This window comes from Tympanuchus pallidicinctus, unplaced genomic scaffold, assembly GCF_026119805.1.
Source record: "Tympanuchus pallidicinctus isolate F22 unplaced genomic scaffold, pur_lepc_1.0 scaffold4, whole genome shotgun sequence".
In the NCBI taxonomy this organism is placed as follows: domain Eukaryota; kingdom Metazoa; phylum Chordata; class Aves; order Galliformes; family Phasianidae; genus Tympanuchus; species Tympanuchus pallidicinctus.
Window position 1 is genome coordinate 48,958,322 of NW_026294758.1, and position 25,493 is coordinate 48,983,814.

At 39.9% G+C, this 25,493-nt stretch overlaps 1 protein-coding gene and 1 long non-coding RNA gene across 2 annotated transcripts in view; one reads left to right on the forward strand and one right to left on the reverse strand.

The window, feature by feature from the left end:
* TNPO1 (transportin 1) overlaps window positions 1–25,493 on the forward strand; it is a 78,352-nt gene that overhangs the window by 16,857 nt on the left and 36,002 nt on the right. Inside the window, exons 2-4 of the mRNA XM_052701274.1 lie at window positions 4,251–4,364; window positions 7,777–7,852; window positions 19,917–20,066. Coding sequence (XP_052557234.1) covers window positions 4,251–4,364; window positions 7,777–7,852; window positions 19,917–20,066 — 340 coding nt within the window. The remainder of the gene's footprint in view (window positions 1–4,250; window positions 4,365–7,776; window positions 7,853–19,916; window positions 20,067–25,493) is intronic.
* On the reverse strand, window positions 531–4,309 carry LOC128089651 (uncharacterized). The gene is made up of 3 exons (XR_008210635.1): window positions 4,221–4,309; window positions 3,132–3,287; window positions 531–1,669 (listed from the first exon to the last, which is right to left on the reverse strand). It is a non-coding gene; the product is annotated as an uncharacterized LOC128089651 (long non-coding RNA).

The following is a 25,493-nucleotide window of genomic DNA, read 5'->3' on the forward strand; positions in this document are numbered from 1 at the left end:
ATGACAATCTGTTAACTTTGTTCAATTTAGCACTCTTTATCTTGCTGCTACTGTTGCAGACCCTAACACATTTCTGCATGTTCTAAGCATATCCACCCCTGCCTGTGTCTCAATTTCAACCTGATTCTTGTTCTGGCCTCACTGTTCAGTCATCTTGGGCTGCAATCTGGTCTCTGTTCTACAAAATTAAGATTATTTCATTTGTAGTAAACATAGTGTCTAACGACTGACAAATGTCCATCCATGTCAGACCGTATGCTCTAAATATACTTCTAATCATCTGTAATATTTTTTCAGGGTCCTCCTGTAACCGTGGCATTTGCTGTTGTCATGCCACAGAGCCTGGTGGACTAAAAGGCACAAGCACCCTGTGCACTGCTACCACAGCCCTGGTTTGGGCAGAGGGCAGACTACCTCCTTTAACAAACTTTAACGGAGCTCTGCAATGTGATAAGCAGCCAGGGGTGCAGAAGGGGGGAGGAAAAAGAATCCAGAGGCAATAGCAGCACAGCAGAAGTGCTGTCAGCTTTAGCAGCAATTGGTGGAAGTCCCCTAGATGGAAGGACATAAGGTGACATCATTTTCACGTTTCCATTTGACTTAAATAGACCTGTTTGGTTCAGCAGCTCTGTCACAAAATTGGCTTGGGACAGTCTGCAAATATGGAAGAAACAAGACCCAAAGGCAAACGTTCAAAATTTTTACTGAAGTTTAGCCACGACCACAGGACCGCTGCTCCATCAGGAAATGAGAGGCAGCGCCCTCAACCTGCAGTGGCTCCCACCCCCCAGCCACACGCGGCGCACACACCTGGTCCCACTCCTGCTCAGCCCCAACCCACAGACCCAGACCGTCTGCCCTGGGCCACGCACAGCGCAGCTCCCGGCGTGGGGCGGGTGCAGCCCTGGGCAGCTCCGGCCCTGTCTGTGCTCCTGCACACCTTGCTCTTCTGCAGAGCTGAATTTTTCTCAGAACAGTACTGCAGGTGTTTTGTTGAATGAGCAGCGTGTTGTTCTCTGTATATCCTGTGAAAGTGCTCAGGCCTGAGATTACAGCTCTGGTGGTGACAGTCAGTTTCCGACTTCTAGGACTGATAGCTCATTCCTTGCTGAGCAGGGTAGTTCTGCCTTATCTTGCAGATAGCCTCTGTATCCTTTTATGAGAAATGACTGAAAAGTGTCATTTTAGCCTGACCCACTAGTCAAGCCTGACAGAGGAAGGGTATTTTTGGCAACAAAACAAAACAAAAAAATGTACCTCTGCACTCTTTGTAGATATTCAAATATAAGAAGGTAAATGTTATCAAGAAAGATCAGACTAACTCAGTGTTTTGGTTGTATTTTGGTGGGGTTTTGTTTTGTTTGGATATGTTACTTTTTAATAATACAATTTGTTTTGATACCACTGGATTATGTCTAGAGTGCATCTGAAGCTTGGATAGAAACAGAAATCAAATTTTGGCTTCAGTGTTTGCGCCAATCTCCTGTCTTTGGTGAGCTTCTGTCTTGTTAATGTATGTAGATGTGGTGTTTCAAGTTTATTTCTGGTGCTTTCCACTGATTGAGTGGGATGAAGAAGGCCATCATATGTTTTGATGGGTAACTTTTATTCCTGTGACTATGTTTTAACACTGATTCTGAGTTTCTCTCTGGAGGGAAGGAAGCAGGTCCTAGGAAACAAAACAGAAAAATTAACGGAAAGAAGCATTTTTCTCACTTTTTCAAGAATATTCTTTGTTTTCAATCGGTGTTTTTTTCTTCACTTTGTTAACTTATTTTCTTCTTGCCTGCTTCCTCATAGAACTGAAAGGATTAGAAATGGGTAAGAGTAACTTCATGGTGATGATCACAGAAAGAAAGTATCCAGCAGGTCTTTGCTTTGATACCTATATTGACCGAATAGTTCCCAGCGGCAAAAGATCCTCTACAAGACCTAAGGAGGAACCTACTCTTGAGGGCAAACATATAAAGCTTTCAGATGACTCCTCTGATTGCAGCTCCCATTTCTAGTTTGAGTTTTAGGCTTTTTTTCTCTCTTTTCTACAGCAGAAAGACATGGAATTAATTCTGGTCATGTTCTTGTGTCAGTTTTTCTTAGTTACAGACCCACAGCCTGCTTCTCGGTTTTTCCTGTTGTCTCTCAGCCTTCCTTTGTAGTCTCTTCCCTTGTTTTTCATGTTTAATCTGATTTTTGTCTAGTGCATTTGGGTTTCCTGATCAAATTAGAACGATGTAATCCTTGTGTCATACATTCTGAACAGTAACTTTTGAAACTGTAATCAATTTCACCCAAATTTGACAGTGAGCTCAATGTTTCAAAGATTCTGAAACCTTCCTAGTAAGGCAGCAGTTTGGGGAATGAGACTGAAATGAGCATTTTGTTGGTTTGTTGGACCTCATCTTTTGTTTGCGTTAGTTGTGTAAGCATCACTATAAGCTGCACGTATGTTGTGAACCACAAGCATAGTTTTTAACGGCCTGAGTCTTTGCTTGAGACCTTTCTGTCCCAGAGGGAAACTAATGGGAATTCTCACGGATTACAAAAATCTCCAATAAACTGTTGTGCCCATCCTTTCCTAGTAACTGGTGGCAAGCCTTTACTCTCCCATTTTAGTAACTCTGATTTGTAGGCATCTCGGTCTGATAAGCTCCCAAGAGGTGTGCTGCTTTAGCAATTGTTCTTTCTAACAGCCTTGTGGCAACTGTGCCAATTTTTTAAGCAGAAGATACTTAGAAACATGTTTGGCTTCTGTCTTTGTTGCTGTTGTTCTAAAATTTATTTGTGTGCTTTGCAATGACTTTGTTCTCTTGCATGCTATGCTGCATATTTTTCTGCTGTTTAGCTTTTCCTGATTCTTATTCCAATGTGCATGCATTCATGATTGATTGAATACTGCCCTCATTATCCAGATATGGAGATGCTGTAAGTACACTTATGACAGCCTGCTTTGCTGTTTTGATAGACTGTGCTAGGGGTGCTAGTTTAGGCTACTGCAAGGGTGGTGGCTGACTGTAATAGGAAGAAAGCTTGTCCAAGACACAGCATCTGAGACTGGACAGCTGATTGTAATTTAAATACTGTTTTAATGAAAGTTTTGGGGTGGCAAGACAAGGAGTTTCGCAGCAAATTACCTGGGATATACAGCAGTCAGAAATATTCCATCCTCTGTGCCTCTGGGCAGTTACCACTATGCTGTGTGCCAGCAGCGCTCATACCCAGTGTTGTGCTAAGTGAGTTTCCGTTTCTAGTTTTCCGTTAGACAAGCAGGATGCTTACAAACACGATGTCTGAAAATAAGATTGTACAAGCTGAGGAATTGTTTTTCGTTTTCATGTTTTAGACCACATTCAAGTCATGTGTGTTTGTATTTTGGCCATTAGCAATAGCGATATGTACGGATGTTAATACATATATAAATTGCTAATTTTGACCTCAGATCTCCGCTGATTTTGAGGCTAACGATAAGATGTACTTCGTATTCAAAGGGTTCGCTTCGTGTCTCCCTCCCCCGTTCCTGCCTGGTTGGCCCTACTCCCTCTTCGCACGTCTAACTGCGAACGTAGCCGGCGCGAAACCAAGTCACGTAGCAGAAAGCAGATGGCGGGCAGGTACCCCGTCCCTCGCTGCCAGCTCCGCTTTCTCGCCTCGCCTCTCCTTCCTCCGTGGGCGGCCGCCTCCCGGCCCGCCGCCAGCCGCGGCTGTCCTGTGGGGCCGGGCTCCGCCATCCCGCGCGCCACGAGGCTGCCGGGGCTCTCCCTCCTCGCCGTGCAGGGCTTGGGGCCCCGACGCGGTGCCGGCCGGGACTGAGGCGGGCCGTGTTTTTTCGCCGGCAGGCTCCTGGCGGCGTGGGACGCACAGGGGGAAGGCTGACGGCGGCGCCGGCGGGCCCGAGGCAGCCCGGGCGGGCGGAGGCGAGCCCGGCACTAGGACCCAGAAGACGCGCGGAGGCTCTGGCAAGATTACAAATTGGTCGTGACTCAGTCTGTCGGCGGGTGGCGAAGGGAGCAGGTCGGTGCCGTCCGCCCGCCCGTTGCGGGGCCGCGCTGGGGCTCAGGGCTGGCGGGGCGGTTGGTGGCCGCGAGGGCGGTTGGCGCTCCGCACGACGCCCTGCCTCCGTTCTCGTCTGCCTGTCCGACCGTCCGTCCTCCCGCCCGCCCTTCCTTCCCCTCCCCTTCCCTCCCTCCCTTCCTCCCGCGGCCTGGCCCCGCTGCGCCGCTCACCGCGGCCGCCTGTTGTCTGCTGTTTTCCAGGCAGCCAAGATGGAGTACGAGTGGAAGCCCGACGAGCAGGGGCTCCAGCAGATCCTGCAGCTGCTGAAGGAATCGCAGTCCCCGGACACCACCACGCAGAGAGCCGTGCAACAAGTATCCTTGGCCGGGGCCTGCGCCGGGCGGGGCGGGCGGGGCAGAGCGGTGCAGGGCAGGGCAGAGCAGAGCGGGACGGCAGCCGCGGCCCGGGCGGGTGCCGGGGGAGCCGGGCGGGGAGCGCGGCCCGGGGGGCGGACGGGAGGGACGGGACGGGACGAGGCGGCGGCCGGGCCTGTCCTGCCCTGCCCGGGGTCCGCCGCGATGCGGTGGGCCGAGCCTCCGCTGAAGCGGGCGGCCGTGGCGCGGCGTTTGAACCGCCGGAGCGGCCTGCGGGGCCGTAGGGCCGCCGGGCACCTGTTGCGAGCCTGAAGCCAAGGGCCGCTTCTGCTTTTTAAAGCCCTCGCTCTGGCGCGACCGCTTCGGCGTCAGCCGCTTTACTGGGTTACCCCGCGCTGGGCCGCTGCCAGCGCCGGGCCGCGCCGAGGCGGGCGCGCGGCCCTCGCTGCGGCGGATCCCGCCAAGAGCACCCGGTGCCGCGCCGCCTCCCGCGTAGGGCTACCCGCCGGCTCCGAAGCGCGGCGGGGCCTCCCGAGCCCGTCCCCCGCCGGGGCTCGAGGCGAAAGCCGGCGCTATGGGCGGGAGGGCCCCCACCGGAACCGTCGGCGGCGTGCTCTGGGCGGCCTGCCGCCTCTGACGCTACGCACTTTGCTGCGGGTGGGGACGTTCCTGCCTGCCGGCAGCCTGAGCCGTCGTCGTTAGACTGTGAAATTGGCGAGAAGGAGTGATTGTCTGTCTGCTTCTTCTTGGGCCAATTCGCAGCGCATTTTCTGTTAGTTGTTTGTGGTGGAATTTGTTTCTGATTCTTTTTTTCTGCCCGTCAAGTCCCTTGGTTCTAGAAATGATGAAATGGCACGGTTTTAAGGAACAAAGAAGAAAATTTAAGCGACGACTTTAATAGAAACGTGGCTCTTGAAAAATATCTGTTGTTTCCTGAGTTGGTTGTGTAAGTGCTTTGGAAAGGGAGTCCTACTGGCATTCTCTGAAGGATATGAGTTCATTATCGCGATCTCTTTTTGCTTAAGGCATGTGCTTCAAGGTCTTTGCATACTGCATCAGAATTCGTTAATGTAGGTAAGAAGAGATGTACATAAGGTTATTTTTTAAAATGAGTCTATCCTGAGGCCAAATTTACTCAACCCATAGGCTTTGCTAACAGATGCAGTCAGATGTGGCACAGCTTCTGTTATTGTTTAAAAAGTGAAGTTATTTTTCATCTTGATCATCATGCTCTTTGAGCTGTGTTGTAGATTTTTGAGATGCTTTTGCTGCCTTTGGAAAATCCTACACAGTGGGCTAAATAATGCGTCAAACTCAAACAGGAATTCTTATTTCTTATTAGATATAAAATTGTTTTTAGCAACAGTAGTTTTAATACAAAATATTTCTTTAAAGCTCTGCTTCAAAAAAAAAAAAAAGAAAAAGAAAAAGAAAAAAAGGGTGATTACTTCTGCTTTGTTTTTTTGAAAAATAGCAGTGTAGGTGTAGGATGGGCAATGTAGTGAATGTTGTCTGAATGATGTGCAGAAGTTAAGTAAAAATGCCTCTAACTGATGTTTGAAATGATAGCATGCTGTGGTCAAATACCTGTGATGTCAGAAAGTTCTTCCTATGCTGGCTTGTAAAAGTTAGAGAAGTGGTACACTATGTCATCATGTTACACATCCATTTAGGAAAAATTTTGATGTCTTATTCACAGACAGCAAACTGTAACTTTAAGTAAATCTGCTTTGAAACTGTTTTCACAAATCTCTGGGATGGTTTCTTGTATTATAGGATGCTGCTTAGCAGCATGTCGAAGCAGGATGGTGGATCAGAAGATTCAAATTTAAAGAACTTTCAGTCATTAATATAAGATTATCAGTGTGCTGTCTTGTATCTTATGACACAGTTTTGACACATTTATGTTATTAGAAACTAATTGTAATGAAGTGGGGAGCATAGGTTAACCAAAATCCTTTGGTATTGAAATCCTAATAAAGTTATGAATCAGAAAGTCTTTCAGATGTTTTTGAGATGAAGAAATTAATTGCTTTTTGAAGGGGAAAAAAAGGGAAAGTGTAGCTAAAGAAGTTGTTGAGGAAAATATAGCCTATTAGCTCTTACTTAGTTCATTGATTGATTAGTTAAATTCCTATTTAATACTCCTAGTTCTTTCTGTGTTTGCTGCTGCTTTGTATTTGAGCTGCTGCAATTTATTGCTGTTGGTGTTGTTTGACATACTGTTTTGGTGGTCATGTTTTTGAAGCTTGGTGTAGAAAGGAAAAAAAATTACCCTACTTTTTTGCTTCTTAAAGAGCTTCTTGGCATGGAAGCTAAAAAACAACCTTTGGGTGTGTGTTTTATATTTCTTAGGGGCCATGTGAGATCATCAGTACTGTTTTCACTTGGCTATCTATAGTAGGCGTGCTTTACTCTTTAAGTCAGACAGGCTTCTCTGACCATTGCTTGATGTAAGCAGCCTAAATATCTAAAAATGAAATTTCCTAAGTTTGCGATTCGGACTAGGTGAACTGGTAGGTCACTGGAAGGAAGTAGTTTCTTTAGAACTGGAAGGAACTTAATGGGTCATCATATCCCAGTGAATGCATGTGGTCAAGGTTTTACTTTTAATGCTTAGCAATTTGTCTAAACAGTTAGTAAAGTCAGTGCATGTGAAGTAAATACTCTTCTTTGAAAAACATTTTTTTGCTAAATGTCTTGTTTAACCCTTCTAGATATCATCAGTATGACTTAAAGATGATGCTGCATGCTTATGACTCAAAATACCAATTAATAACAGAGTATGAGAACGGGTTATAAAGAGAATGCCAGATGACTGTTCCAGCCAAACAGCAGCAGATGATATAGTAAATGTTAATAAGAAGCTCATTCAGAAAGCCAGCAGTCTAGAAAATGGATATGTATGCAAAGGAAATGTTCTGTATTACTTGTTTTAAGAAACAGTAGATAAGTTTCTGATGCAAATTATCTTCTCACTTAAAATTATACTAATTCTCACTATCAAAATCATAAATCGCTGTTATGCTTTAATGCTGGAGAGCTTTTATTTATGATGGCGAAAAAAAAAAAGATGTGTTGTGAGATTCTGTCTCAGCTTCTGAGTGTAAACATTGAAATTAAAAACTATACAGAAGCAGCATTTTTAGTGTTTTTAAAAGCACTTTAAGGATTCTATTAATTTCTCTGTCTTTGGATAATTTTTTTTTTTCTGTACTTCGCAACTAAAAGGTATTCCCTAAAGTACAAGGACTGCAGACTTGGTTTTCAGTTTGTTTTTACTCTGAGTATTTTAAGCTTTTACAATTGTACAATTGTTTGAAGTGTTTGGAAATTTAATAATAATTTCATCCAGAAGGCTAAATGCTGCATGTGCAAGATTCAACTTCTCCTTAACAGTTTCTCACTTCAGAAACTAGAACAACTCAATCAGTATCCAGATTTCAACAACTACCTGATTTTTGTTCTTACGAAGTTGAAGTCTGAAGGTGAGTTTTGAAGATATTAACTCTTTGATTACACTTTTATTTTTCACCTGTTTGATTTTTTTTTTTCTTTACCTTTAAAGTAATTGAAAGCTGAATCCTGCAGTAATTCTGTTGATTTGTTGACCTCTGTAGTTATTGAGAACTCATTTAACTTTTGGGAGGATTTGTGGTAACGCATTTGAAAGCGTAGTTTCAAAATCTTAGTATAGATTCTGCTCTAAGTATCCTATGAAATTTTTACAGTACAACAGAAGCATCATACTTCTCTGAGGCTGCTGTGAAACTGGAATAGATTTGATCTGTGGTGGTGAAATGTGACTGGGGATGTTATTAAATATTCTGATAAATCCAGTTATAATCATAATTGCACCAGTAATTAGCCTGGTGAACTTTTTAATGGTCACATGCCAGAATCATACAGAGAGAGTGTCAGAATCTTCATCTTAATTCGTCTTAATTTTAGTAAAATGCAGTTAGAAATCACTCACAGTTTACCACTGGTTTATTCTGCACTCTGTAGCCTCTACAAATGTGTAAATTCAGGCAATTCTGTAGTAATGAGCAGAACGTGAAGGATTTTTATTTCAGAGTTCTACAGTGGCTGATTTGTGAGATCTTTGCCAGTGAAAGAGAGATATTTCAGGATCTATTTTGGCACATCTGGTTCTTGTATGTTTGTCATTAATATGTTGGATTGTTTGTGATTTTTTTTTTTTCCTCAGTGTCTTGCTACTAATACTTTTTCTGATTTCTGTTGTTCCACCTCTTGGCTTTAGAGTGCCTTCTTTTTTTCAGTTTGAAGTAGATCTTTCTTATAAGTAGCCCTGTAACGTTCAAAGCATCAGCAAGATTCTTTATTTTTTGTTTGAAGTAGTGTTTTGTTTGTGTTTTCTGCATATCTAGGAAGGATGGAAGGATAGCAGAGTATAATGTTTTTGTTTTTAAGACTGGGATATGTCACAGTGGTTTTGGATCTTCTATGTAGTAAGTTTCCTAATAATATTTAAGGTCTTGGGGGAATCTTTGAAATCTGAGAGTATTTTCAAGACCTGAATCAGCTGAGATAATAAATTACTGAGCAAGATGATAGTGTAGATAGAGAATATCCTATATAGATAGAGAATATGCTTTAATATTGATTAATATGGTATCATACTTCAATTGCTAGTGTGATTTACACTATTAACAGGAGAAAAAAAAAAAAAGGTGTTTGGTCAGACTGCACCCATACCTCACAGGTACATTATGTAGGTCTTTTATGAGACTGCAGAGAAGTAATTCTTGCTTCAGGGAAGATTTTCTCCTTCATCAGTGACTGAATTTTCAGAGTCATACTGTTGTCTAAGACAGCTGTTCTTCAACTTTGTGTTTCAAGATCAGAAAGTCTTCAGAACAGGTGGGGCCTGGTCCTGATTAACCTGCTGCAGATGTCCCTGCTCAAGCAGGGGCTCAAGCAAGACGTTTGACCTCCAAAAGTCCCTTCAAATCTCAACCATTTTGTGATACTGTGTCATAGTGAGTCCAGTATTGCTGTTTTCCCATAGTATTTACCAACTTCTAAATATCCTGTTACTTTGCTATGTAGGACTAGTGAAGGACAGTGGGGAATTCTTGGGTGGATTTGCTATGAATCCGATGACCAAGAGCCTTCTGTCCGTATTCCTGCACAAGCAAGGTAAAGAAAGGGACCTCTAGAACTGCTATAAAGCAGTTAAAATACTCTTGCATCCTCTTTGGAACTGTAGGGGAAACGTGATGGAGTCTATCTTGAGTACAACTGGGGAAGTTTTTTTTTTTTTTTTTTTTTTTTTAAGAGGATTCTCTTGGCAGTCAAGGTTCTTGACTAGGGAAGACAAGCACTGTGCTTCACACCACAGACAGAAGCTGAGATACCCAATGAACCCTACCCTACTGTTGGAAGCTTCTCTGTGGCTGTGGGTCATGAAAATAAGCTTCCTGCATTGTTCATAGTTTATTCAATGGGGATTGAAGTGTTACATTTACTAGTACATGGGGCAAAAGAGAGCTTAGTTTGACAACAGGTGTGGCTATCCATAGATAACATTTTTGCCACTGTTGAAACTGCTGAGGAAACTATGTAAAGATTACCTTTAGATGGAAGCTCCTGGAAGTTAAAATTCAGTAAGGGGGGACTGAAATGCATTTTAAACACCCTTATTTTATTTTAGTATGGGTTGTACCATAGTATGGGTTGTTTTTAGCCTGAGTCTTATGTCTCTGCAAGCAAATAACTTTGCTTGCTTAGGTGGCCTCTCCTAAGGCCTGTAGTCAGGCAGTAGGCAAGCTCATGGAATAAAACATGATCCCAAAACGTTGAAGGCTGGGATATCTCTAGAAGATACTTACGAAGAAGCATTGTGCTCAGAGGTCATCCTTATTTGGGCTAAATGGAATATACATTATCATTCGGATACTCGTAGCTGTACGTAGATACTTGTAGATTACTGTAGCTGTTTCTTCTTAGTTTCACAAGTGTAAAACTGGCAGATAAATGTAGTGGCACTACACTGGCTCGGTGTCTTTCTTACTGGGACTACTGGCTGATGACAGTCATAATTGTGGCATGATATTTTTTTATGCAATGTTGTATCAACATACTCTGAGATGACACAGCCTCCTTGCATCAGCAAAAAAATTACTATGTTGCTTCCTGGTTAACTGTTCTCTGTTCAGCTTTGAAGAGAAACTGGACCAAGACTTAATAGTATCTGTGGACTATTCCTACTCAGTTTATGCTTACATCCATTACTGTAAAGACCTTTAAATAAGGTCTTTACAGTACACCTCAGATAGCAAGAAAGGAAGGTATCTTTATAATATGACAGAATTCATGTGATATTCTACATGGCTTAATGCAGCTTAAAAGATGCTGGGTGTTTTATAAAAAAAAAATTGCAAGAACAGAAGTGTTGTCAATACTTACCACTGCCTACGTAAGATACGACAGACCTAATACCCCTTTATCTTGGGCAAAAAGGCCACAGATATTAGTGCTGTTCTAGTTAAGACAGACAAACAGATCCTTTGTCACATTTGCTTTTTTTTAAAGATAAAACATGAAAGATAGAGTATGTTGTTTATGAATACTTTCTGTAAAGCCTTGATTCCTTCTACCTTTAAGTGTGCTGCTGGACTTTTTTTGCCATAATCTAGGGTAATGTATAGTGAGACAAATAAGCAATGGTCCAGATAATTTTCTGCTGGCTTGTGTGGACATTGTGTAGCTGCAACAAGACAGATAACTAAGTCTTTTGATTCTGATCTTGGATCATGTTTTGATGACCCACACCTCAGCCCGTACTGTTGTGGGAACTCCAGTCCGTGGTCTCACTAGTCTAACTCGGTAGACAGATCGTAGACTTGTGTGAAGCTGTTGCACTCAAGGATCACAGTCCTTGAAACACATTTATATTCTAGAGGAGAATGAGTAGAGATTGAGAACAGTGCTTGAGTACTGTACTATCTTTCTGGTAGTCTTTAAGAGTGGTTTCTAAAAGTGGTCTCTAAAATCAAATTTTGATCTTCGATTGCTTTATAAAGCAATGTCTCTACTACTCTTGATATTTTCATGTGATGACTTAGAGTATTTTACTTTGACACAGTTTTCCCATGGAACTTGGTATTTTTGTTCCATTCCTTCCACCTCCTCTCAACCCCTGCACCGTGCAAAAGCTTTTGTTTCATTTGAAAATTCAGCACACATAACTTTTATAATAACTCAGTCGTGTCTGCGAGTGGATTTTGAAATGGCCTTTTATAAACTATTACTAGGATCCAGAGTGGCCCTATGGATTTGATATGACTATTTTCTGGTAAGTTTTGAAATTTAAATTTGATCTGGGCTGTGGTTTTCATAAGACCTTTCCACTATGGAATACTTCTTTAATGGTATGTTGATGTGGAAAGACGTTTGAAGCTAAGCAAGAGAAAGACTGTGTGAGAATCACACTGTGTGATTAACCAACTTGGCTTTTCAGAAATGTGTTTTTAATGAGCAGGATTAAACCAGAAAAAAGTTCACAAGCTTTGGCTATGAAATTGAAACTATCTCCTCACCCCCTTCATCCCCTTTTCCCCCCCCACCCCTCTTTACAAAATACGTAATCTAGTCATTATCAAAAAGACTAAAATAGCTGCCAAGGAGTGAATCTGATATCTGATGGGATTATAGTTCAGAAGTAAAGTAAGGTTAATGCACCCTTTAAAAGGTACAGCTTGAAATGTTACATACATAGCATGGATGGCGTTCTTCTAGTGAGACAATAGCAAAATATTTTTTCCTTCAACTCTGCTACATTAAAAATAAAATTAAACCTAACTCAGTGTTAGTAGTCAATGCAAGAAGTAATTCAGATTCATAGACTTAAGGGAAACCAAGTTCTGAGATTATTGATTTTGTCAAATCATACCATTAAATCGGTATGTTTGATTTTTTTTTTTTTTTTTGTTTTTTTTTCCCCCCAGTATGGCAGCCAATTCTTCTGTTCCATCCCCTCATAGGGATGTTGTAAAGCAGACTTCAGTAAAATTCTTTGCTTAAGTAGTTTCATGGCATACATGCTACATGTGGGCAGAGACAGTTATTTATTTTCTCTTTTAAGAGTCTTTAAAGAAACATTGAAATTATCCAGTGGATTGCGTTTTGTGATTCAGTACTTCAGGAATGCTTTCTTGGAAGTCTTTATTCTGAGAGTATGGGATCTCCATTATTATCTCTTTACCTATTCCTGAAGCCCATAGGAGGAAAGCAGTCTGAAAGAATAGGTACAGTAGTTCTCTAGCTTAGTACCTTCATTTACTTATTTAGGTTAATGTAGGTTCTTCAAAGGTGCTATTCACTGTAAGTAAGATCATCTGAGGAGTGAAATCTTACAATATCTGTGTTGTCTGAAGTGACAGGTCAGAATTTTTCAGGCTTTCCCTTGGTTATTAGGGTTATCAGACTTTTAAAATCATTCTTTTGAAATTCAGGTAACATTTGATAAGGTGTGTTTCAACCCCAAAGTAAATGAAACTTTATTTTTCGGGCAAGTTGGAGGTCTTTAGCTAGTTCTTTAATGCCTTCCCTTAGTGTATATCTTAGTAGGTGAATGTAATCTACTACAAGGGATATTCTTTGTATAGGTTTGCTTAGTTGAACTCATCCACTCAGTGATGCTTTGTTTTGTTGTTTCTCCTGTTAAAATGTATTTAAAAAGCCAGTATCCAGCATCCATATGGGGTGTTTTCCTGGAGAAAAAGAAAGTAATTGCTGGTGTGGTTTCTAAATGCACCCAAGCAGAAATACTTCATTCACTTCAGTTCAGAGGTGCTTCAGCCTAGAATGCCTTTAACTGTGGGCTTTCTTCCTCTATTTCCAAGGATAAAAATGCATGGATTTTTAAGAGAACTAAATGACTGGGATGAAAGTAGTGTTTAACCTTTCACAGGTGGTGGGTGATACAGTGCCTATGAATGTGGTTCATATTTTGCACTATTATTCTTGTGTTGGAAATGTAGCTTTTAGGGTAAAACTTCTTAAGAAAAACTGCTCACTGTGCTGATTTCACTCTCAAAGCTGTTCAGAGCTTATTTCTAAAAAAGCTTTGTTCTGTGTGTTTTAACTATTTGGTATGGATTTAATATGTACAAATACAAAGTGTGATAAAAATAATCCCTGATGTCACTGTTCTTGAGGATTCCTGATTAACAAATGGGCTGTCTCTTAGGAGCTAAAACAAAAACAAAATCATTCTAGAGCAGTGTATATGAGAGGCACAAGGTGAATGTTTTCTTTAGAGTGACAGGTATATGAATGTTATTGCAGAAAAAAAAACTTTTTTTCCCCTTTCCCTCTGGAATTTTAAGTAACCTTAAGCGTAATACTTCAAGCTTAAAATGATATATCAGAAACAAAGCTGAAAATGTTTCAAGGCATTCACCGTATCTGAATATATGAAAAACCTTGAAATGTAGTGGCTAGTCTGAAATCAGTGTTCAGTTGGTTTAAATGAATGATGGAAAAAAAATTTGACATGACTGCCTGTGTGTAAGAGTATCATACAGGCACCAAAATAAAGCTGAAAGTGTTCTGCTGACATTGAGTGTTATGTATTTGTTGCTTCAGTAGCAACAGCTATGCTTCTGAAGACCATGTTGTAAATGAAACTGAGCTGTCGTTAATATGGAAAGGATGTTGAACTCCTGATCAAAATTTAATTTATTGGCTGGTAATTCAAATTTTTTGCATTTTAACAAATGATGGACACTGATCAATCAGTGCAAAAGTTTGTACATCTCTTCAAGCTTGCAAAACCACAGAACATATAAAGAACTCTTTCAGCTTCTTTATTTTAATGCTATTCTATACATTGCCTCCTTATCCCGCAATTCAGTCAGTGCTAGAATCTTCCTAAGAGCAGAAGATTTCAATAATAATAAATGGAAATTCAGTGTAATGATAGTATGATTTGCTACAATGTCCCAAACTGTAATAGCAAATGCAAGCTATTGTTGCTCTTTGTGATCTCTATAGCAGGCATATTCAACCCACTGGACACATGCAGCCTGGGTCACTGGTAATGCTGTCCCAGAAGATCACAAACTTTTAACATTGTGTGATTTTTAGCAAAATTTTTAATGAGTCAGTTGTGCACAGCTGAAGCACTGACTGTGTATGGAAAACAAGGAAGGCACATTACTGTGCTAACTCCCCCTCTCGAGGCGCCTGCCATGCACACACAGTCAACTCAGAGCTTACCGTGTATTGCACCTTACAGGTGCTTGTGCTGCTTGGCCAGTAAGACGTTGAAAACCACTTCAATCTACCTGTATGTGTTTGTGCTTGTGAAGATGCATGTCTTTTGTTAGTAAGCAGACATGCTTAATTATTAATTAATTATACACATTATAGCTACATTTATTTGCTTTTTCTCAGAATTCATAATTTTGATGAACTGTACATATCATGGCCTTTTTTTTTTTGTTTGCATGGAAGTAATACAGTAAGTTAGAGGTTACATGACAAAATCTAGAACACAGATACAAATAAAGTACGAGAAAAAAGCCTGTATTTCAAAACATTAGAATTGACATATATTTAAAAATTGGATGTAATTTCAAAACATTCGCATGTAGCCCAGGCTTTATAAGTTGTCAAGGAAGTAGCAAATATAAAATTGCAAAACAAAACCTGATTAATAAAACTTAAATGCAGATTGATAGAGTATCATCTACTAATAACGTGTCATATGCTGCATGGCAATTTTAAAACAAAATTCTTAGAAGAGTGACTTCAACATCTGTGGTGTACACATGTTGGCACAGAAAAAGTGCTGCAATCAAACATTCAACTCAGAGAACAATTTGATTAAGTCTCTTTGCTATATTTTTATGGGACCTATCTTACCAGAGAGAAATATCCTTTACTTCACAAACACACCTTATTCGTGTCAGCACTTCTTGGTGATGTGTACATTTGTGAACAGCTACTGTCAAGTATGAAACACAGAAAGAGTAAGATTAGATCAAAAATCTCTGATAATCCATATCCCTAACCTTGCGAACTCACTGAGAATTGAGTCCACTGCCAATTGAAGCAGATACTGATTCATTAGTTTCACAAAAGCAAGTTTTGTTGTTTGTTTTTTTTTATGTAAAAAAAAAAAAAAAAGCAGCTTTGTTACTAATACGTCAACTATATTATATATGCACCCAAGATAATCCCCCTTCACTCAGTGCAATCCAGGCAAACTGAAAGTTTGGACACTCATGCTTAATAGAGCATCATCCTCTGGTTTCTGCGTAAACAGAAATGACAGGGAAGTACCTTGGTGTTTTGGGGAAGGAAATGACAGGCTGTGGTGGCAGCTACCTGTTTGGCAGTGAACGAATTCAGAAGCAGTGAATCTCTCTGAAGAAATGACTTGGTTAGATGAATGGAAGTTTGTTCACTCTGAATAAATTGAAGGTGAATGTTGTATTTTAAAATGAACTTTAAAATGAGACAATCCGTCACGCTAATAGCTGTTGGAACACAGGGATTGATTGGATAAGTGAATTGAGGCCTTGTCATCAATTTGAGTAATTCAGAATACTGTTCAGACTACTCAGTGAGTGTTGGGGAGTACAGAATAAATGACTCTCGCCTCCACTGGTGTTGTGTAGGTTGCTGTCCACTGGAAGTTTTCCCTACTTCTGCTGCTGACATCCTGTACATATAGCTTAATAAAAGTTGTTTCTTTGGTTAGGTGTATTAGGTTGCATTCTGGGAAATGGCAAGATAGAATTTTGGCACTAGTGGAGGTGTACCTGAAATAAGAAACTAGAGAGTAGCTACATGCTATAAATTAATACTCATACATACTATTTTTTTAAATTATTTTTAGAAATATATTTTTTATTTTTTCCTTACATTTACTTCATGAGACCTCTTTCTATGAGCAAAGGATCAATCCTCTGCTACTTAGAATACTAGTGAAAATAAGACTATCTAAGAAGCTTTGGTATGTATCTCTGCTGATTTTTGTTTTTAACGTCATTTGAAATCCATCTTCAATCTGTTTTCAGTTTCTACCTCAGACTTTATCAGTTGCCTTTCACTGGGAAGGAAGGAAAAAAGGGAAAATTTGGGTGCCTGCCATTTAGAATAGAACAGTTGGAATGAAACAACAGAGATAATCAATTTTGACACGAACTGACAGGCATGGAGCATCAGCCACCTCACTAAGAAGCCTGCATCTTTGCAGCTCGGAAATATTTCCCAGTGCCCAGCCTGACTGTCCCCCTGGCAGCTCTGTGCCGTTCCCTTTTGCCATCAGTTCACAGGAGCAGAACCTGGCACCACTGCTGCTTCCCAATAGTAAGGGAGACCTTACTGCTCTCTTCCAGTATCTGAAAGGTGCTTACAGCATGAGCGAAGTCTCTTCTCACTGGTGACAGGTGACAGGACAAGGGGAAATGGCCTCAAGTTGCACCAGGGTAAGATTTGGTTGGATATCAGGAAACACTTCATTGCAGAAAGGGTTGTTAAGCACTGGAATAGGCTCCCCAGGGAGGTGGTTGAGTCACCATCCCTGGATGTGTTTAAAAACCATTTGGATGTGGTGCTCAGGGACATGATTTAGCGGACGGTTGTTAGAGTTAGGGTAGTATGGTTAGGTTGTGGTTGGACTTGATGATCTTTAAGGCCTTTTCCAACCTGAGTGATTCTGTTCTATTCCCATCCTTAGGGAGCTGCAGGGAGCAGCAGAGGAGGAAAAATACTGTGGATACTGTTATTGGAGGCAGTTTTTCCTAGGTTAAACTCCTACTTAGTGCTAAGGGAAAGACATTCTTATTTGCACACAACTATTGCAAGTGGAGCAAGAGAAGTAATTCCTTTTCAATAAGGCTGGATTTGGCTTCATGAAGGTGGTGAGCTAATCAATTGCACTTGTTTCATCACTACAGGGTAACACACTGAAACTGTTCTGACATCATTGTCATGTTTAACAGCAAGTCTGCCTGCTGACAGTCTGCCAAGAGGTCATGGTGTCTTACGGCACCTACCCTCATGAACAGGAGACACCATTTTTCAGCTCTTACTCTTACAATGGGTGAAATAAATATCTACTGATGCTTAGCTGCATGACATCTTTTTCACTCAAGTAGGATTCTAACCTAACATTGTGGCACCCATGCCTTCTGTAAATATTTCACATATGTACTTACATCATACAGGCTGTGATTAGAGGAGGTAGGGCAGTTTGAAAATGCACTGTAGTTCTTAAAAACACAGTTGTAGTCTTAAAATTAGCAGATACGCATCAATTCTGTGAGACATTAAAACCTTGAACTAGTGCTAAGGCCTTTAAACAAAGCTGAAAATCTACTGAGGATCGCATGATGTTTGATTTGATACAGTTTTATTGTAAAGCAACGTGTGGTGAGAGGGGGATTCTTCCACTGATTGATTTATTTGGCACCAAAGATGCTATCAAATGCCAGAAGACTGCTTCACTTTCCTTTTTTTCTTGTGCATTCTTTTTTCTTGTACTATATGTTCTCATCAATTCTATACTTGAAGGTTGACTAAGATAGAAGGAGGCAAGACTGTGATCTTTTTTGATGGCTGAAACATATGGCTGACAGAACTTATCACAGAATCTCAGAAGACTAAGGAGTGTCTTATTCAGCTCTTAGGCCATCTGCCTGTAATAGCAGTGTTACAGGAAAAAAAACTCCATCTAGATCTATATTACTGTTTTCTGATAATGTTGCTGTTAAGCTGTTAAACACTCTGGATTCCACAAATATCTTTCTGCAGTCATGTAATACTCAGATTCTCAAACTCAGATTCTGACCATGGCGTGGTTTTAGAAATGCCTGAGTATCAGATTCTGTGCTGCTTCTTTAACTCACGTAGTTTGAGTCTAATCAGCAGTTCTCTTTAGCCTATATTCATGATCTCTGCTCAATACTTCACCAAGGTGGTGATTCGTTTGGCTTTTTGTTTTTAATCTTCCTCCTTTCTGTTGCTTCTTGAATTCTGTCATTTGACAGCAACGTAAATTTCAGTATGAATCCACGGAGATCTTTGTTGCAGGTGGACTGAATAAGTACTCTTTATGGAAAGTAGTTTAGTATTCTATTTAGACCTTTTAATCACTTTTGGAGAATTGGATTTTTGCAGATGTGTTATCAATGGATTAGTTATGTAAAGCAATCAGTTTGACATATTAAATTGATGTAATAGTAGATGTAGTTATTTTCCTTCTAGTTCAGTGAATCAAACCTGAGATTGATCAAGCGTTCAAGTGAGAACTTCCTTCATTTGGTCACTCTCCATCAGAACCTCAGTGATGGTAACTTCAAAACATTGAACAAAATAATGAAATTATTCAATTTTATACTGTTTTATACTGTTACTACTGTTTGCCACAACTCATAAGCAAGTTCTGTGATTGTTAAAAGTCTGTCTGTTCATCCAGTCTCTAGCAGTTTAATTTAAAATAATAACCCCTTTTAACCCCTTTTTTTCCCAGTCTTCCAGAAAATCTGTTGGCCCTTGAAATACAGTGAAACAGTGTTTATTTTTGCATTGTTTAGAGGTTGATAGGTATTTAAAAAACATACTATGGATGAAGTTACAGAATTGTTTCAAGTATGCATGTAGAACATTGCTTCTTGGTTTACATACTTTTTTGGTATTCAACTTTCTGTAAAAGCTGTGCTTGTAAATGACTATGTTTATAGTTATGGAATGTGAAAAACAATGTTTCTTTAAGAAAATATGAATGTAGAAAGTAGGTTAAAGAGTATGTGATGGCTTTCTGGTTTTGGAGCTCAGATAAAGTCAGCTGGTTAAAATGAACTTCAATTTCTGAACAAAACCCTTTTTTCTGAGTACTGCTTTTATTTTAACTAGCCTAGATCACAATAGATTACTTTTCTACTGGCAGTCAGTCAGACACTGTGGGTGTACTGTGAGTCCTAGTATTTGTGATGCAGTAACTTCAGTATTGAAATACCTTATTTTTGAAAGATGCATCTCTTATTTTGCTTAGCATTACTTCTGTTTGGATATTAATAGTTTTGAAAGCTTGAAATAGATCTTGTGCAAGCTGTTATTGCCCAAATTAGAGGTCAGAGAACGTGCTGCACAGTGCCTACATGATGTGTTGGCTTTATTTTGATGAAAGCTGGGTTGTCATCAACGTTTACAGTAACAGTATTACAACAAGCCTGTCAGTATAATCAAAATATTTGAATGTCTTCAGTTAACCAGTTTGTTGCATGAGTCTCTTATATCTTGCAAATTAAGATGTATTCCTTGTCTATAGAAAGCTTGAATATGTTGACTAGGCAATACTGATATTTCAATGTTGAATAATCTGAAATACTGAATTCTGATCCTAAAAAGCTTTGTTACATAATTGGCAAGTTGGTGGGAGACATAAGGAAATAAAGGTTAATATCTATAGCTATATATAGCTATAAGTTTTATTTTTGTTTCATTGCTGTGCAAATCTACCTTATCCAACAAACAAATCAAAGTTTGAATGGAATTTACTTTCTGTTGCAGATGAACCAACACGTTCCTTGAGTGGTCTCATCTTGAAGAATAATGTAAAAGCACATTTTCACAACTTCCCAAATGGAGTAACTGACTTCATCAAAAGTGAATGTCTGAACAACATTGGTGATTCCTCTCCCTTAATTAGAGCTACTGTAGGTAAGTTTGCCGTTGTTGATATCAGTAACATTTTCAATATATAGAATGTCTGAATTGGAGCTTCACTAGTGAACTAAAGAGTTATTAAACTCCTGAAGCTATTTGCTTCTGATAATTGTTGCAGTTTCACAGTATTCTGATGCTGATGTTCATTTTCAGTATATGAAAGTAATTTTTGCTTCCTGTTAAGTTGATTTATCAATTTGGTTCATGTCTAGAGGAATATAACTAAGTTTTCTTGTCTCTACTAAAACTCTACGTTTTTAAACTCTACTTCTTGCCAGTTTTTGTACTTGAAAAGATGAATAGGGTAAGAGTTTGACTGCAGAATTATTTCAGGATTTCACTTGCATCAGTGAAACATTGCTGTCAGATGCTTTCCTTCTCCCTCTCCCAAGTCCACATACGCACATGCACACACTGTTAGGGGAGTGGTTAAAATTACTGTACTGTGTATGATATGCATTCAGATAAAGAGTTTTTTCTTTTAAACATCTGTCAGAAAACAGTACATAAATTAAGCGGATCAGAATATCAGCTAAAAGAGTATGTTTAAGTTTGTTTGGTTTTTTTCCTATTTTTTTGCTACATAAATTTTTGAATTCCTAGCAGTTCTAGTGTACTTCCAATGTAAAAAGTGCACTTCTGCCTCGTTGTTGTTTACTTCCAGGTAGAGTTGCTTTTCTGCCTGTTCGCTGAGAATATTATTTTTACTAATTAGTAAAATGATTGCTGTAATTATCTCTTCCTCTCTGAAAAGTAGGAAAAAAAGGTAGAATAAGCGATAGTGTCGTACTTGGTTACAAAAGGGAAAAACAGATGAGGGCTCCAGTTTAGAAAAAAAAAAAAAAAAAAATTGCATTCATGTCACCTGACTTCTGCTGGCTCAACGTGCAAAATAATTGATCAGTTGCTCCTACAGAACTCTTTCTTTGCATTTGATTCTATGTAGGATTGCTTCTTTGGACATCTGGATTATTTACTTTGGATTATTGAAAAACACCCATCTCTTAGGTTGTTTTTTTTTTTTGGCTGTCTCATAACTTTAGAAGCTACTGTACTAGATATTAATATTGCCTAATTTCTTTAGTAGCTGTAGAAAAAGTCTGCAGATATTTTTGTACTTTCTGATTGTAGGAGTCCTATTTGTCAGTTCAGAGGAGTTGTTAGTGGAATTGTACAGTGGAATTGACCAAGGAAAATATCCTAGCACATTTGGATTGCTGTCTTAGGGTTGTTTGGTGATTTGGTGGTTACTGTTAGTTTTTTGTTTGTTTTGGGTTTGGGGGCTTTTTTTTGTGGAGTTATTTGTTTTCAAGCTATTCTTATTTGATTTCTTCTGGTAGGAATTGTTTGTGGGTTGTCTAATTACGATTGAACTTTAAAAAGTGATCCTTGCAGGGAGTATTCTGACATATACAAACTCAGAAGATGTGCATCAACTGTTGAACTGCATGCTTACATAAGGATTCCTATATACTGCCTGCTGTGTGCATTCCCACATGGAATAAATGTTGGATCCTCCTGACTTCTGTCTAGTACCCACCAGTGTCTTGGTGTCACCTACATGTAAATGTTTTACTACCTATCACATTGCTTGGCATTTTCTAGTCAGATGCATACTGGTTTTTGCTGTTCAGGCACAGTTAATTTAATGGATCACCCATAAATAGGATCTCTGGAATTCTGTGAGGACGACAAGCAAATACAGCAGCACTGAAATAGCATCAGAGAAGAAGTAATGTGGCCTTCACTCCTTTTGTGGTCTCTCACATCTAGTGCTATCTAGACAAAAGCTAACACCTTATGACCAAGATGGAGGCAAGCTGATCAGTTTCACTGTTTACCATTTCCCTGTTCTTAAGCCATAAATGAGTAATGATGTGAAACTTCTCTGTGTGATGTTGCACAGGTTTTCAAAACTCATGCTAGTGTGGACTCAAATTTTAAAGTGAGAGCTACATGTGTTGAGGATTCACAAACTTGCTAGGAAATGAGTGCATCTGTTTTGGGGATGCTTATGACAGTTCTTAAATCTTCACAGAGATTCTAGTTTGGGCAGGCCCTGCTTAAAAGTCAACAGGCAAAATAGATTGATGAGAGTAGTGGCAGGACTGAAGAAGCTTCACTGCAGAAGGGAAATGAAGGCAAATGGTTGTTATCAGAGCTGTGATTTTGCCATAAAATTAGCTTTTTAGATTAAGGATTTTAGAAATAAAATTTTAAGAGCTACAGAGTCAAAGTACTACCCAAAATAAAGCAAAAAAGAATTCAGCCTTTCCCTGCTGCTTTCGTTAAAGTATGGAGCTTAAAGTATGGAGCTTAAAGTATGGAGCTCTTTTTCTTTGTGGGTTTTTTTTTTTTTTTTAATTTTAGTGTTGATGCTATAAAGTAGGGTTGCCTGTAATTGAAATAGTGAGGAAAGAGGTGACAATGACACGTTTTTAACAGTTTCTGACATTCCTCTGGAATTTCTCACATGCTTGGTGCTCTCCTAGCTGAATAACTGTTTGGTAGGTTTACCATTTGTCAAATGACATAGCAAAAGATTCTGTGTTACTGATTTGAATTTCGTTAGACATCAAAGAACGTATTTGTAAAGATTTTTACTTTCAGATTTCTAACCTTGCTGCTTAGGTTGTTGGTGAAAAGAAAGGGTTCCCTTAGCTATCAGCTCCTGCTCAAATACATCAGAAGTCAGAAACTGCTAAGCTGAGTGTTTATTTAATTTGGTTATTCATCTGGTGTCCACATTTCTGTGACTTAGCATCAAAGGCTAATGTCTGGTGTCCTCTGTTCCCTGATGGACAAATAAAGCAGGAGGAGCAGGAGAAGTTTCACGTTGGAAAGGAGATAAAATGCATCAGAAGTCCATGTGGATTTTGTGTAATATGAGCATAATTATCTAGAACTGAATTCTTATGCCTGCTTCCTCATTATTCTTATAACCTTCTGCAAAACTTCAAATGTTATATAGTCTTTGCCTCTTCAACTACTTGATAGCCTGTTTTTTAGTTTGTCCCCACTAGTTTCATAATTTAAAAAAGGAAAACCAAAACCAAACTGACACAACATTGAATGGCTTCTCTGCAGACCCGTTCAGAAAGCTCTTAATGACACATATGGTCTGAACTATGTGTGCCCCTGTTGTATGGAGCAGTGGCCTTAAGTTGCTTCTTTCCTGCATGTCTCAAAGTATTTCCTCTGAAGTTATCCCTGTCTGGAATAAGCCTTTTTGAAAAATGCTTATAGTTTTCCATTTGCTTGCCCTCTGAAAGTGCTTCTAGGACCTTTCCAAAACTACCAACCCGTTTAAGGCTTGACGTGTGACTTTTCTCTCTTGTTGGTCCAATGGAGTTCCAGGAATTTTGTTTGTATATATGCTTCTGAACCCATGTTAATTCTACTAATCTGTGCCAGTTCTAATGTAGGGAGACAGTTTTGCAATGTAAGTACTTTCTCTGAGTTCAAGAGCATTGATGTATTTTGTTCTTTTTGTGAGGTTCAGTTTAACTACATGAGTCAGCAAGTTGACCATGCAGAAAAGAAGGCTAGTAGTATCTTGTGCTGCATTAGTCAAAGCATCGCCAGCGAGTGGAGGAAGGTGATCCTTCCCCCTCTATCTAGTGCCTGGAGTGCTGTGTGTAGCTCTGTACCCTCTAGAACAAGGCAGACCTGGACGTACTGAGTACAGTCCAACAAAAGGACAAGAGGATTAAAGGGCTGGAGGAAAGGGAAAAGACTGATCAGCCTGGAGAAGAGGAGGCACAGGAGGAATATCATCAATGTGTATAAGTAGCTGAGAATGCAAAGAGGCTCTTTTGTGTGATGCCCAGTGCTAGGACAAGGGGAGGTGGCTACAATCTGGAACACTGGTAGTTCCTCCTGATCTGATCTGATCTGGAAACTTCTTTATTGTGCTAGTGACAGAGCAGTGACTCCGGTCTCCCAGAGAGGCTGTGGAATCTCCTACTTGGAGATCTTAGATGCTCCCTGGGTATGGCCATCCTGCTCTGGGTGTTACTGCATGGGCAGGAGTTGGGCTGGGTGGACCCAGGGGTCCATGTGCAGATTTACAGGAATCTTTTCTCTTCAGCTACAGTTATGAAAAAAAGTTGTATATAAATGAGTATTGTGAGTTGTGTAGTTGTTTTTTACTTCTCATGATTCTTATTTGCCTGTTGCCTTCTTAGTTTTTCCAGTCTTATTGCATCCATGGAAGCATGATGAAAAATTTCTTCCTTCCCAGAATATCTTTTGCTCTGTAAAATTGACCTACGTTCTTGTCTATTGAATAAGAATTGTAACATTTTACCCAAAGGAAGATGGTATATGGTGATTACTTCAATTGAAGTGCTTAGGAAAGGAGAACTTCTCACTTGGAAGACTGTTAGTTGTAGTAATACCACATTCTTTAGTGCTTGTACTTACTAGAGATAAATGTCTGTGTCAGTGAAAATTATGCTACCGGTTTCATTTTGTCTTGCACAAAGACAGTACCTAGGGAGCTTTCTGTTTTCCTTTCTCCTAATTCAGTTTTTTTTCTGAGTTTTCTGTGTGTGCTGGAAATGGAATTAGTGACTAATTGGGCTGTCTCATTTGCTTGCTGGATCTGAATCAGCCAACCTCTAGTGCTGATCAGGGGATGACCTGCCATAGTGTGCAAGCTTTTACTAAATATTTTAGTTCTAGCATGTTTCCACAATTTTGGTGTAAACGTGCTTAAGTTGTGTGTTCTCAGCTTCACTACTGGATTTTAAGTTTATTGAATGACAACAAATCTGATGAACTTCCTGCGTTCGTGCTTTTACAACATAATAAGAGGTGTCTTATGAGCATACTGTGTTTAGTAAATTTACAGTTGTATGGGAACTGCTGAGTCACGGCCTGAACCTCTGAGCACCTGAGGCGAGCACTGAGTCAGCCACAGGAGCACAGGTGAAGGCAATTCACCTGTGCTGCCAGAAGGAGTGGAGCCTGGCTCCATCTCTCCTAAACCCATTTAAGAGCTGGCTACCAGTGGGAAAGGATCTCTTCTGCAGATCCCTCCTCTGGAGTTTTGCAGTGAGCCCAGGATGCGGATAAGCTGTCTATCTACTCTCTTTTTGTTATTAAAATCTGCTTTGCCAAACTCTCTTGTTTATTTCATAATTATAACATCTTTATATTCATTGGCTATAAAACAGCCAAGCCAATCTTAGTGTTCGGGCATGATTGTTTCCTTAATTGGACCTCCTCTCACATCTTGAGCCCTTTGTTGTGTGAGCAAGGCACAACTATCCTTTGCATTTCAAAGCCTTTCAAATACTATTTATAATTATATGTATTTCTTTTCTTGCTTGCTATTTCTTAATTCCTTTGTTCTTCTAGAAGAGGACAAAAGAGAAAAAATAAGTATGAAACCTTAGAAAATTAGATCTGATTTCC